Here is a 15,300-nt window from a genome sequence, read left to right as displayed (position 1 = left end):
TGTCCATCAACAGATGAATGGATAAAGAAGATGTGGTACATATACACAATGGAATATTAGCCACAAAAAGGAAGGAAATTGGGTCCCTTGCAGAGATGTGGGTGGATCGAGAGACTGTCATACAGAGTGAAGTAAGTCAGAAAGAGAGAAACAAATATCGTATATTAACACATATATGTGGAATCTAGAAAAATGGTACAGATGAACCGGTTTGCAAGGCAGAAATAGAGAAACAGTTGTAGAGAACAAATGTATGGACACCAAGGGGGGAAAGCAGGGTGGGGGTGGGATGAACTGGGAGATTGGGATTGACATATGTACACTAATATGTATAAAATAGATAATAAGAACCTGCTGTATTTAAAAAATTAAATTAAAAAAGTGTAATCATAAGAAAGCTGGGATGGCTAAATTAATTAATATGAGATAAAATAGACTTTGAGATAGAGTATTATCAGAGGGAATTTCATAATAAGGAAATCATTAATTCATTAAGAAGACATAAAAATCCAAAATTTGTATGAATCTAATAATTGAACTATGTGAAGCAAAAATTGACCAACTAAAAAGAGAAATAGACAAATCCATAACCATAGTTGGAGGTTTTAACACCTCCTTTTAGTAATTTATAAAACAGACCAAAAAAATCAATATAGAATTTTGAACGATACCATCAACCAGTTTCACCTACTGACATGTATCAAACACTGCATCCAACTACTGAATACACATTCTTTTCAAGAGTACATTGAACATTCTTCAATATAGACTATATGTTAGGCCATAAAATAAATATATATCACTAAATATAAAATAAAATGATACAGAGTATATTCTCTGACAACTGTGTTAAATTAGGAGTTGATTACAAAGGACTGTTCAGAAGATCTCCAAATATTGGGAAATTATCATATTACCAGATAATCCACAGGCTCAAAGAAATTGCAAGGAATTAGAAAATCTTTTTAGGGGCTTCCCTGGTGGCGCAGTGGTTAAGAATCTGCCTGCCAATGCAGGGGACACGGGCTCGAGCCCTGGTCCGGAAAGATCCCACATGCCTCAGAGCAACTAAGCCCATGGGCCACAACTACCGAGCCTGCATTCTAGAGCCCACAAGCCACAACTACTGAAGCCCACGTGCCACAACTACTGAAGGCTGTGTGCCTAGAGCCTGTGCTCCACAGCAAGAGAAGCTACCACAATCAGAAGCCCGCGCACCGCAACAAAGAGTAGCCCCCGCTCGCTGCAACTAGAGAAAGCCGGCGCGCGCAGCAACGAAGACCCAACACAGCCAATAAATAAACTAATTAATGAAATAAATCTATTTTTTTAAAAAAAGAAAATATTTTTAAACGAATGATGATGAAAACATATCAAAATTTATGGGATACAACTAGCAGTGCTTAAAGGGAAATTTATAGCTTTAAATGCTTGTTTTAGAAAAGGTATGAAATCAATGAAATATAAAATACAATTAAAGAAAGTAAATACAATAAAAAATTAGTTTTTTGAAAAAAATTGATAAATCTCTAGCAAGAATAATGAAGAAAAAAAGAAAATATCTCACACCATACACAAAAATAAACTCAAAATGGCTTAAAGATTTAAATAGAAGACATGACACCATAACACACCTAGAAGAGAACATTAGCAAAACATTATCTGACATAAATTGTACCAGTGTTTTCTTAGGTCCGTCTCCCAAGGCAATAATAGAAATAAAAGCAGAATAAACAAATAGGACCTGATCAAATTTACAAGCTTTTGTACAGCAAAGGAAACCATAAACAAAATGAAAAGATAACCTATGAAATGGGAGAAAATATTTGCAGATGACATGACAGACAAGGGTTTAATTTCCAGAATATACAAACAGCTCATACAACTCAATAACAAAAAACCAAACAACCCAATTAAAAAGTGGGCAGAAGACCTAAACAGACAGTTCTCCAAAGAAGACGTATACATGGAAAGAGGTTCAACATCACTAACAGAGAAATGCACTTCAAAACTACAATGAGGGACTTCCCCAGTGGTCCAGGGGCTAAGACTTCATGCTCCCAATGCAGGGAGGCCAGGTTCAATCACTGGTCAGGGAGCTAGATACCACATGCTGCAACTAAAAATCCCGCATGCTGCAACTAAGACCCGACTTGGCCAAATAAATTAATTAATTAAAAAAAAACTATTAGAAAAAAAACTACAGTGAGGTATCACCTCACACCTGTCAGAATGGCCATCATTAAAAACTCTACAAATAACAAATGCTGGAGACGGTGTGGAGAAAAGGGAGCCCTCCTACGCTGTTGGTGGGAATGTAAGTTGATACAGCCACTATAGAAAACAGTATGGAGTACAGATGAACCGGTTTGCAGGGCAGAAATTGAGACACAGATGTAGAGAACAAATGTGTGGACACCAAGGGGGGAAAGCGGTGGTGGGTGGGCATGCTGTATAACCTGCTATATAAAAAAATAAATAAAATTAAATTTAAAAATTAAAAAAAAAAAACCACAACAGTATGGAGGTTCCTCAGAAAACTAAAAATAGAATTACCATATGATCCAGCAATCCCACTCCTGGGCATATATCCAGACAAAACTCTAATCCAAAAAAATACATGCACCCAAATGTTCATTGCATCACTATTCACAATAGCCAAGACATGGAAACAACCTAAATGTCCATCAACAGATGAATGGATAAAGAAGATGTGGTACATATATACAGTGGAATACTACTCAGCCATAAAAAAGAATGAAATAACGCCATTTGCAGCCACAGGGATGCCACTTGAGATCATCATGCTAAGTGAAGTAAGTCAGACAGAGAAAGACAAACAGTATATGCAGCCCGTCAATCTCCTGGCTTCTCAGTGACCTTGAGATAAAGTCTAACTCCTTAACATGACTTGCAAGGCCCTTTTGAGCTATGTTTGCTGCCTCCACCCCACCCCACCCAACCCCGGGCCTTAAATCTCACTCTTCTTGCCGGAAATTCTCCCTTCCACTTCCCCACCTCTTGTGTGTCTCTGTGTTCCAGACCTACTGAGCTTCTTTCAGCTCCTCAGGAGCTGCCAAGTTCTCTCTGATTTCTGTGCCTACAGGAGTCTCTTCTCACTTCGAGGAACATTTTTGCCATCCTCAGTCCCTTTTCACCTGGCTAATTCCATGCAAACTTCTGGGCTCTCTGTCACTCTAGAACCTGTATCTCTCCTTAACACTTAGCCCTTGACTCCTTTGTACTTAAATCACTATCTTGTGAGTGTTATGTATTTGCTGTGTCCTCTCCATACTGGGAGCTCCATGGGACCAGGGGCTATTCTATTTAATTATACATATGTCTACACACGCACACACACAGATCTTGTACACACTGCTAGTAAAGTTGATTGTTTCTGAGTAGAGAGGATAAGCATTATTTTAATATTTTAGAATACTTATCTATATTTTCTGATTTTCATAATAAACATCTCTTGTTTTCCTAATAACAAAAAATAATAACACAATTTCAGACTTACTGTAAAGCTACAGTAATCATAACAGTGTGGAAGTGGCAAAGAACAGACAGATAGATCAATGGGACGGAATAGAGAGTCTAGAAATAGACCCACACAAATACAGTCAACTGAACTTTGACAGAGGAGCAAAGGCAATACAGTGGAGAAAAGAGAATTCTTTCAACACATGGTGTTGGTACAACTTGACATCCACGTACAAAAAAATGATCTAGACACAGACCTTAGACCCCTCACGAAAAATTAACTCAAAATGGATTATAGACTTAAGTGTAAAACACAAAACCATAAAACTATAAGGTAACCTGGGAGAACATTTAGATGATCTTGAGTTTGGCAATGGCTTTTTAGGTACCACACCAAGCCATGACCCATGAAAGAGATAATCGATAAGCTGGACTTCATTAAAATTAAAAACTTACGCTCCGTGAAAGATACTGCCAAGACAATGACAACACAAGCCACAGACTGGGAGAGACTATTTGCAGAAGACATAGCTGATACAGGACTGAGAACTCTCAAAACTCAAAAAATAAGAAAACAATTGGGAGAAAATAATTGCAAACCATATATCTGATAAGGAACTCACACAACTTAATAGCAAAAAAATCAAATCATGTATCTGTTGGCCGTTTGTATACCTTTGTATACGTTCTCTGGAAAAAATGTTTATTCCAGTCTGTATTTTAAACACCCCCAGTAGTCCTTTCTTCCTATGTGTGTCCTTTTCTTTTACACAGAACACGTCACTTCTGACACTCTGCTCACCAAATGTGAAGGGGGTTTCCCCACACCAAGCAATTCTGTGACACCAGCAATTTAGCTCAGTTCTGACACTATGTACCTGGAGATAGCATCAGATCCTACAGGGTAAGGGCTCAGTCCCACCAGACTGTCCCACACACCATCACTTCAGATGCCAGTAGAAAGTTCAGGTGGTGACCTGCGCTTCTGACCCACTGGCTATAAATCAGAGATTCCCACAATGCCTTCCTTGGATTCAATTAATTTGCTGGAGTGGCTCACAGAACTTAGGAAAACAGTTTACTTACTGTTTACCAGTTTATTATAAAAGGATGTGATAAAGGATACAGATGAACATCCAGATGGAAGAGACGTGTAGGGGGCAAGGTATGCGGGAAGTGGCGCCGAGCCCCCATGCCCTGTCCACGTGCGCCACTCTCGCCACACCTCCATGTGGTCACCAACCTGGAAGCTCTCCAAACCCCATACTTTTAGGATACTTCCTCACGTAGGCAAGATCAATCATTAACTTCATCTCCAGCTTCTCTCTCCTCTCTGGAGGATGGGGGAATGGGGCTGAAAACTCCAAGCCTCTGATTATGGTTTGATCTTTCTGGTGACCAGCCCTCATCCAGTAGCCCACCCAGAGTCACCTCATTAGAACAAAAGACACCCCTATCACCCAGAAAATTACAAGAGTTTCAGGAACTGGGGGCAGAGACCAACAGATATTTTCTATTACCTCACAAGATACTTTGTCCATTTTTAAATTGGATTCTTTGATTTTTTTGCTACTGAGCTGTATGAGTTTCTTATATATTTTTGCTATTAAGTTGTGTGAGTTCCTTATCAGATATATGGTTTGCAATTATTTTCTCCCATTTGTTTTCTTATTTTTTGAGTTTTGAGAGTTCTCTGTATTTTAGATAACAGTCCTGTATCAGCTATGTCTTCTGCAAATAGTCTCTCCCAGTCTGTGGCTTGTGTTGTCATTGTCTTGGCAGTATCTTTCACGGAGCGTAAGTTTTTAATTTTAATGAAGTCCAGCTTATCGATTATCTCTTTCATGGGTCATGGCTTGGTGTGGTACCTAAAAAGCCATTGCCAAACTCAAGATCATCTAAATGTTCTCCCAGGTTATCTTATAGTTTTATGGTTTTGTGTCTTATGGTATATATACACGATGTAATATCATTTGTCCATAAGAAAGAAGGAAATCCTGCCATTTGTGATATGGCTGGAATTTGAGGGCATTACGCTACGTGAAATAAGTCAGTCAGAGGAAGACCAATACTGTATGATCTCAATTATATGTGGAATCTAAGAAAACCAAACTCAGAAACAGAGAGTAGAATTGTGGTAGCCAGGGAGATGGAGAAGAAAGAGTGATGGTGGTCAAAGGGCACACATTTCCAGTTATAAGATGAATAAGTTCTGGGGATCTAACGTACAGCAGCATGGTGACTACAGTTAACCATACCGTACTGTATGTTTGAAAACTGCTAAGGGAGTAGATCTTAAAAGTTCTCACCATATACACACACAAAAAGAACTATGTGAGGTGGTAGACGTATCTTAGTCTATCTGGGCTGCTATACCAGAAATGTCATAGACTGGGTAGCTTGTAAACAACAGAAATTTATTTCTTACAGCTCTGGAGGCTAGGAAGTCCAAGATCAAGGTGCTGGCAGATTGGGTGTCTGGCGAGAGGGTTCACTTCCTAGATGGCTGTCTTTTTGCTTTAACTTTGCATGGTGGAAGGGTCAAGGACTTCTTGTATAGGACACTCTTCCCATTTCTGAGGGCTCCACCCTCATGACCTAATCACCTCCCAAAGGCCTCATCTCCACACATATAACATTGGGGATTAGATCTCAACAGATGAACTTGAGGGAGACACAAATATTCAGTGCATAGCACACTGTATGATCCCAATTATATGACATTCTGGAAAAGGCAAAATTATGGAGACAGTAAAAGGCCCAGGAGGGGTGAATAGGTAGAGCGTAGAGAATATTTAGGGCAGTGAAAGTATCTTGTACGATACTGTTATGGTAGATACATGTGTCAAAGCCCATAGAATGTATAACACAAAGAGTAAACCCTAACGTAAACAATGGACTTTGGGTAATGATGCGTCAATATTGGTAATCGGTTGTAACAAATGTACCACTGGTAGGGGATGTTGATAATGGGGGAGGCTGTGTGTGTGTGGACATATAGGGGGTATATGGGAACTCTCTGACCTTCCTACTCAATTTTGCTGTGAACCACAAACTACCCTAAAGAATAAATGTATTAATAATGATTATGTTGGAAAAAGAAGAACAGTTTGTTCTTTGAAGACACAAATAAAGGTGTTTTTGTTAAAAAAAAAAAAAAAGAATAAGTGTATTAAAAAAATTGATGAAAGAGGCCTTAAAAATCAAAAACCAACTGTCAGAGGTAATCCCACGCTGAGTCAAAATGCTAGGTGGTGTCTGAAAGTACCCACTTTCTAAATCTGGGATATGAGCAAGTTATGTGAATGCTCCAGGGCTTGATTTATTTTCTGCTTGAAAATAAAGAGTTGGGCAAGCTCAGCGGTTCTCGTGCTTTTGAATTTTTCATGAAGAAGTAAATTAAATATGGAAATGAGTGTAGAGTTGTCCACTTTTCATTTTGTGAAATAAACATATTTTCAAAACTCCACCATCTACTGTTACCATTTCATTATTAAAAAACATTTTAGTACAGAAAATTAGGACAGAATTTTTTAAAAGGCAGTCACTTTAATTGAATACCCTTAGTTTTATGAAACACTCTACATTTTCCTTTATTTTTCTAGTTTTTCAACTAACTGCTGAAAACTCTATGCTATCTGGAACCAGTTCGTGGACCAGTACTTGGAATGACTAAATGATATCTTCCAAACCTAATATTCTGAGGCTTGATGCACAAGTAGGTTGGTGTGGCAGAAATGTCCAAAGTGCTGGACCTAAGCAAACAGTGAACAGTAACCGTCACGGCCCAAGTCCCTGATATATATGCTGAGCATATTATTGCTAATGCTTAAAACAACCCCATGGGGTAGGTATCATTGATGCAAAAAAACTGAGGCTTCGAAAGACAGAGTAACCTGTCAGAATCCAGCTACAGCAGTTGCAGCACCAGGACACATACCCAAGCTGGTCTTGACTCCAAAGCCCATATTGTTTCTGCCTTCAGATTCTGGTTTTCTGCCTAGCATGCTCTCTTCTTCTGGTAGCAACATTCTCCTCCTCTGAAAGTGGCTCCTTTCCGTGGTGCTCCAAGGACAATGGTGCTTCAAGGACAAGGACAACCCTGTCTGAAGAACTTTCACCATTAACACCCCCTACTGGACTCTTAATCGGCCTCCCCATAATGTTGCTCTGCTTACAAAATCCCTGAGCCCACCTGGGCAACGCCCACCTGGGCAAAGGGGCCTGTCCCAAATAAGGAAAGGCATAAGGCCTGCCCCACTCCCACCCTTATGAAGGAAGGTATCTGTGCCTCGACCAATCAGTAACCAAATTTTTTTTTGTTGCGGTACGCAGGCCTCTCACTGTTGCGGCCTCTCCCGTTGCGGAGCACAGGCTCCGGATGCGCAGGCTCAGCGGCCATGGCTCACGGGCCCAGCCGCTCCGCGGCATGTGGGATCCTCCCGGACCGGGGCACGAACCCGTGTCCCCTGCATCGGCAGGCGGACTCTCAACGACTGTGCCACCAGGGAAGCCCAGTAAATGAAATTTTTACCTCGGACCACTCCTTTGTTTTGCTGGCTATAAAAACTGACGCATAGCACATGTTTGGGCTCCGCTCTCCCAGACTACTAGGAAGAAGACCGCTGTGCTGGCAGCGACCATTCCCTTTAATAAATTCTATCTTCTTCACATTCTGCCTTATGTCTGGAAATTCTTTTCCAGCCCGTGTTCGGACCACAACATTTGGTGGCCAGTACGGGGATCTCATTCCCCACCTCCTGTCCTCATTCCTTGGGACCCTCTGTGAACAGGCAAGTTGCTGTGGAAGCAAAGGAGGAACTCTGGCCAGGGCCACAGCCTGGTGTGTTCCAAAGGCTCCAGGGCTCACTTCGCCCCAGTAACTGCCGCCCAGAACAGGTGAGGATCCCTCTGTCTCCCTTCTGACTGAGGACTGGGCCTACTGGTATGGTGTGGGCACGGGCCAGGCATTTAAAAGCCATTAGGGCGCCGGCCGCTGGAAGACTCCTGTGAAAGGATAAGGGGGTCATGGAATGGACCAGGCTATTAGAGCGTCGGCCCCCAGCAAGACAACTTCTGAGCAACGCGAGGCACATCGTGGACGAAGAAAAACACGAAGCCCACAGTCCCTTGGCCACCACCTCCTCGGCAGGGTTAGAAGGCAGACTCCTCAGTCCTCTTTTCTGTCGCTTCTGCTTCTTTCTCCTCGGCTCCGACTGACTCTAAAGGACCTCGCTGCCTCTCGATCGTCCCAAGAGCTCCTTCCCATCCCTGAGAGTCTTCTAATGGTGAGTCAATGCCCAGCTGGCTTGCGGGCATTCCCCTCTCCATACACTGGTGCCCTGGCCGCACGCTTTCTCACTGCTCTGGCCACCTCCCAGGGTCGGACGGGACTTTTGGGATGGTCGGCCTTTCTATGCCTTAGTTGCACGGAGATGTCACTGAGACAAAGAGGGAGGCCTTTTTGCCCATCAGTGATTCTCAGTACCCCCATTCTGCAGCACTGGGGCTAAGTATAGGTTCAGGCAGGTCTATCCCCTTAGACTCACCTCTTAGTTGTATTCTCAGGAAATGGAAGGAATTTGACCCAGACAATCTCAAAAGGAAGAGGCTCATGTTCTTTTGTAACACGGCTTGGCCCAAGTACAAACTGGGGGGCCAATAATGATGGCCTCTTAATGGGACACTAAATTATATCACCATCCTCCAACTTGATCTCTATTATCAGAGGCTGGGAAAGGATTCCAAGGTTCTGTACATCGTGCTTCAAGGCCCTCAGTCAGAATCCAAACCTGAGGGACTCCTGTCGCATGTTTCTCTCCAATGCCGCTTTAATGCCTCGTCCTCTCCCCTCTCCTCCTCCTTCAGCTTCACTACCTCGTCCCTCCCCATATCCCCCTGCACCACATATCTTGGATGAGCCTTCGTTTTGTTTTTTTTTTTGCGGTACACGGGCCTCTCACTGTTGCGGCCTCTTCCGTTGCGGAGCACAGGCTCCGGACGCGCAGGCTCAGCGGCCATGGCTCACGGGCCCAGCCGCTCCGTGGCATGTGGGATCTTCCCGGACCAGGGCCCGAACCCGTGTCCCCTGCATCGGCAGGCGGACTCTCAACCACTGCGCCACCAGGGAAGCCCTTGGATGAGCCTTCTTGTCCCCCATCTCACCAGCCTCTTGCCCAACCTACTGCTCCCCAACCCCCACCTCTCTACCCGCAAGCAGACCTTCCCTCCCCTCCCCACACTCGGTCACGAGCAGCCCAACGCTCTGAATCGAGTCCCAACGTGGTTCCCCTACGAGAGGTCGCTAATGGAGACCGAGGTACTATCAGGGTTCATGTCCCCTTCCCCATGTCTGATCTCTCCTATTCAAGGGAAACTGGGCCCCTTAGCCAGGACCCCTCCACCTTCATCAGGGAATTCCAGGCCCTAACTATAGCCTTTGACTTAACCTGGCCAGATATCCACGTGGTCCTAACTGTCTGCGGCATCACGAAGACAAGGCCGGGATCGGGGCCTTGGCTCAGGCCTGGGCAGGTGAGGCACACGCCCGAGATCCTAATGAGAACCGAGCGGGGGAAGAGACAGTCCCACGGGCAGGCCCAGGATGGAGATACCAGGCAAATGAAAATGGGCCAGCAGGAGGGCTCGCTAGGAGAAGCTTCATGACTACATATCTACTGAAGGTATGAAAAGGCCAGTCATCAAACAGGACAATTATAAGAAGCTCAGAGAAGTTACCCAGGAACCCTTGGAGAAGGCGGCCCTTTTTCAGGCCCGATTGACAGAGGCTATGAGGAAATACACCGACCTAGACCCTGAGACTCCTGAAGTTCAGGCTGTATCGCGGTTCACTTTATAAGCCAGGCATCGCCAAGCATAAGACGGAAATTACGGAAACTAGAGCAAGGGCCACAGACCCCATTTTCCGTCCCATTGGCAGGGCTTTAAGGTCTTCACGAATAGGGAGGAGGCTTCTAGGAATAGACGAGAAAGAGAGGAGGAAAAATTAACACGACCTGCTCAATATACGGCTCTTACCATTACTCAGTCCCTCCCACAGCAAGGACTCAAGGCAGCCCATCTCCCGTCGCAGAAACCACAGCTGACCTGCGACCAGTGCAGTCAGCAGGGGCGCACAGTGAAGAACGGCCGCACCCCACCACCCGACACCCCGTGCCCTTACTGTCATCAAAAGGGCACTGGAAGAGGAGTTGTCCCTGCCGCCCTCAAGCTGGTAGGCCAACACCACAACCACCCAACACCTGGGGTATCTCGGGTCCCAGCCCCCTGGCTGAGGTCAAGGCCAATGGCCCCTGTGGGTGGTAGTTGACTACCAGGAGTGAGAACGGGATTACGCTCAAGATCTGGGGCTCCTGGATGCGGATGACTGAAGGTGCCCAAGTCTCAATCTACAGGCCCCTATGTTCCCCAGAAGACTGGAGGAGCCCCAGGTAACCCTGGATGTGGCAGGGGCTACTATAACCTTTCGAAGTGACACAGCGGCTACTTATTCAGCCCCGACCTCCTTCTCTGGTCCCACTCGCTCTTCCTCCATCCTCCTAACAGGGATGGGAAGAGGCTCAGCCGGACTCTTAAACTCTATTTTCATTGCCCTACAGCTCTCTCTTGAACTTACACAACAGACTGCCAACCTCCCAGCTCAAATTAACACGCTACAAGACAAATAATTTCTCTGCAGGAGTAGTTTTACAAAATAAAAGAGCTCTGGACCTCCTAAAGGCTTATCAGGGAGGGACTTGTGCAACATTAAAGGAGGATTGCTGTTTTTTGGTCAACCATCCGGGCAAGGTCCAGCCCAATCTTTGGGCCATGTATTTTTAACCTTATTGTTAAGTTTGTCTCTTCCAGAATACAACAAATAAACCTCCAAATGGTGATACAACAAGAATACCAGACAGGGCTTCCCTGGTGGCCCAGTGGTTAAGAATCTGCCTGCCAATGCAGGTGACTCGGGTTCAATCCCTGGTCCGGGAAGATCCCACATGCCATGGAGCAACTAAACCTGTGCACCACAACTACTGAGCCTGCGCTCTACAGCCCACGAGCCACAACTACTGGGCCCATGTGCCACAACTACTGAAGCCCGCGTGCCTAGAGCCCGTGCTCTGCGACAAGAGAAGCCACCACAATGAGAAGCCCGCACACAGCAATGAAGACCCAATGCAGCCAAAAATAAATAAATAGATTTATTAAAAAGAAAAAAAGAATACTGGACAGTCAACACTCGTACAACCCTTGAACAAGCCAACATCTCTTCCCATGGAGCCCACACTCCTCCCTAGATGCACCCTGACAGAGAGCAGGCAAGGGATCCCAGGGCCCCACTACACCCTCACTCAGCAGGAAGCGGCCAGAGAGAGTTCATCACCCCTTCTCCTCCCAAAAGGGCTTCCTGAATGCCTGAGAGGGAATTAGGCAGTTAGGTAGATATGAGTAGGGTATTCAATAAGGCCAAGGAATTGGCCCTACACATAAAGAGAAGGGGGAGTGTGGTGCTCCAAGGACAATGGTGCTTCAAGGACAAAGGATGACCCTGCCTGAAAAAGTTTCAGAGGTATACCTACTGGACCCTTAATCGCCCTCCCCACCATGTTGAGATGGTTTTGAAATCCCTGAGCCCACCTGGGTGATGCCCACCTGGGCAATGGGACCTGTCCCAAATAAGGAAAGGCATATGCCCTGTCCTACTCCCACTGTACAGAAGGAAGGTAGGTGTGCCTCGATCAATCAGTAAATGAAATTTTCACCTTGGACCATTCCTTTGTTTTCTGGCTATAAAAACTGATCAATAACACATGTGCGGGTTCGACTCTCCCAGACTGCTAGGAATTCGGGCCACTGTTCTGGCAGCGACCCTTTCCTCTAATAAATTCTATCTTCTTTACGTTCTGCTTTATGTCTGGAAATTCTTCTCCAACCTGCGTTCATACCTTGACACTTTCCCCACTCCAACATGTGGACTCTTTGAGATTAATCTCCAGGCCATAGTTGACTCATCCAGGCGTGGGTACTTGATCCAAGAAGGGCGTGCCAATCAGAGTTCTTCCTTCTGTGTCTGAGTTTATACCTCGAGAGATTAGCAGGGCTACCTTCCAACGCAGCCAGCTGTAAGACCTAAGACTCAGTAGTTTTCAGCTGTCTCTCCACCAGACCCTCGTTTGCAAGGAGAGAGAAAGAAGTGACATCAAGGAGGAACAGAGGAGGGAGAGACCTGGCAGCCTTCAAGTTCCTGCATCTGCTGGTTCCTGAGCCCCTCCATCCCCACCTTCCTGTGTTCAGATTGTCCCACCTTTCCTTGAACTTACTGATTTTTTAAAAATAAATTTATTTATTTATTTTTATTTTTGGCTGCGTTGGGTCTTCGTAGCTGTGAGCAGGCTTTCTCTAGTTGTGGCGAGTGGGCGCTACTCTTTGTTGTGGTGCGCGGTCTTCTCATCGTGGTGTCTTCTCCTGTTGCGGAGCATGGGCTCTAGGCACGCAGGCTTCAGTAGTTGGGGCAAGTGGGCTCGATAGTTGTGGCTCGTGGGCTGTAGAGTGCAGGCTCGGTAGTTGTGCTGCACAGGCTTATTTGCTCCGCCACATATGGGATCCTCCCGGACCAAGGCTCGAGCCCGTGTCCCCTGCATTGGCAGGCAGATTCTTAACCACTGCGCCACCAGGGAAGTCCCTCCTTGAGTTTAGTGAGGCAACAAACTCCTCCTTTTTTCTGAGCCAATTTGCGTTTTGTCCCGTGCAACCAGTAAGGCTTCCATGCCATTCTTCCTCCCTGGGAAGTGTGGAGCCCTACATCAAGGACACCCTACATCGAGGACACATGACAAAAACTCTGGAATTAACCAAGCCCCCATAGCAACTGTTGCCATGCGCGCTCCTAATCTAAACCAGACAGCCCCCCTCCCCCATTCCATATTAGGCAAAATAATCACCATGTAGTAACCTTGTAGCATCCTGACCAATCACCTAATGCCATCCTGCCAGCAGGAATTTTCTTTGTCTTGAGGCTATAAAAGTTGGCTACTAGCCCACAAAGGGGGTCGGCTCTCCCTGGTCTATCAGGAAGTCGCCCGCTGTATTTGCAGCGCCCCTAACTCTGCTCTTTGTTCTCAATAAACTCACTCTTTTCTAAAATACTTCGTGTCTCAAAATTCTTCTTCCAGCCCGCGCACGGACCACAACACTTTTGATACCCCCATCTTTATTTCCTGTTATTTATAACATCACTGAACAATTAATTCTATGAGGTCCTGTATTGTTTCCATGGTACCTCTCCCAAATCGGCTGTGAGATTCCTGAGTTCAGGGCAAGAACCAAGTCCTGGAGTCCCCACTCCCATGCCCCCCCACCCCCACCCCCGCTTCCCTCCACCATGGCGCCTAACACAGGAAAGTACATCAGAGGTTCCACAATTCTCTTCTAAGATCCACTGATTACAGGCCTTGGGCCAGCCGGAGGCCGGCTTCTTCCCCCAGGGAGGCTGCAGAAGGGCGCCAATGTGGATAGCACGGACAATGTGGATATACTGGAGTCCGGATTCCAGCGGGTTAGGGGAGGGCGTCACCTAACCAGGCCAGTCCCAGAGTGGAACTCTCCAGCCCGGCGGCTCGGCGCCGCCTGCGCGCCCGCCAGCCGGGCCCTGGGCCGGTCCCCACCGCAGAGCGCGCGGAGCGGCTGGGTCCTCTACGTGCCGGCATCAGGTGCAAACCCGGGAGCGCGGGCCGCGGGTGTGCGCGTAAGCGCCCGGAAAGCGCGGAACTCAGCCGCCGCCCCAGCTCGCCCGCCAAGCTACCCTGGGATATCCTTGGGTCCCCCGCTCCAACCCCCCAGCTCGAGCGGGGGAGGGAGGAGTTCGGACACGTAACCGACCTCCAGGCCCCCCTCGACTCCGCGTGGGGGGGCAGGCGGGGGAGCCGGGGACCGCTGTTCCAGCCCGCTGGCCTTCGAAAGATCCTCCTGGGCCAATGGCAGGCGGGGCGACGCGCCCGGATTGGTGCAGGCGCTCTGCTGATCACTGTGGAAACCCAGGCGGAGGGGAACGCGGGAGGATGCGAAGCCCCGGACGGGGGGAGCCAGCGGGGCGGGAAGAGGAGGCTTCGAGGTCCTGAGCTACCGAGGAGTTTTTACAGGAGGCAAAAGTCCACTGCGGGCTAGCGGGCGGAGGGAGGGGCGGAAGGAGGGGACCGCTTGGGGGCACTGGGAAGCCTGGAGGGAAGGCAAGGATACTCCGGAGCGAAGGCGAGGCGGCTGGGGGAGGGGGCGCGGTGGGGGGAGGAGTAGGAGAAGACAAAAGCCGAAAGCGAGGAGGCCCCGGGCCGCACACACCGCAGTGCACGGGGCAACCCTGTCGGCAGGCAGCATGGGGAAGGGGGGGAACCAGGGCGAGGGGGCCACCGAGCGCGAGGCGCCGATGCCTACCTTCCGCTGGGAGGAGATTCAGAAGCACAACCTGCGCACGGACCAGTGGCTCGTCATCGACCGCAAGGTCTACAACATCACCGAATGGTCACACCGGCACCCGGGGGGCCACCGGGTCATCGGGCACTACGCAGGGGAAGATGCTACGGTAAGGGTCTGGGGCCTCTCCCGCCACCTTTCTCTGCTGCAGGAGGGAATCAGGAGTCATGGGTCCCAGGGCGCCAAACAAGACCTCCAGCGCTGAGTGGAGCTTGGGGCGTCCTGGAGGGAAGGAAAGAGTCTACTGCGCTCATCCCCCGCCCCGAATCCTCGTCCTCTGGGACAGCTGGGCCAACGTGCTGTGGGGGTCGGATTTTGGAGCCCAAGAGGCAGATTCGAGCGGTG

The 15,300-nt window shown here is 47.3% G+C and overlaps 1 protein-coding gene across 1 annotated transcript in view; it reads left to right on the top strand.

Annotated features, from left to right (window-relative positions):
• The first annotated feature begins 14,545 nt into the window (after positions 1 to 14,545).
• The window catches only part of FADS2 (fatty acid desaturase 2), a 33,446-nt gene continuing 32,691 nt past the window's right edge, over positions 14,546 to 15,300 (top strand). The window contains exon 1 of the mRNA XM_022591789.3: positions 14,546 to 15,064. Coding sequence (XP_022447497.2) covers positions 14,858 to 15,064 — 207 coding nt within the window. The 5' untranslated portion in view covers positions 14,546 to 14,857. The remainder of the gene's footprint in view (positions 15,065 to 15,300) is intronic.

This window comes from Delphinapterus leucas, chromosome 7 (genome assembly GCF_059928025.1).
Source record: "Delphinapterus leucas isolate spDelLeu-1000000601 "Yukka" chromosome 7, BTC_Dleu_Yukka2, whole genome shotgun sequence".
Taxonomy (NCBI): domain Eukaryota; kingdom Metazoa; phylum Chordata; class Mammalia; order Artiodactyla; family Monodontidae; genus Delphinapterus; species Delphinapterus leucas.
This window is presented reverse-complemented; position numbering and strand designations above follow the sequence as displayed.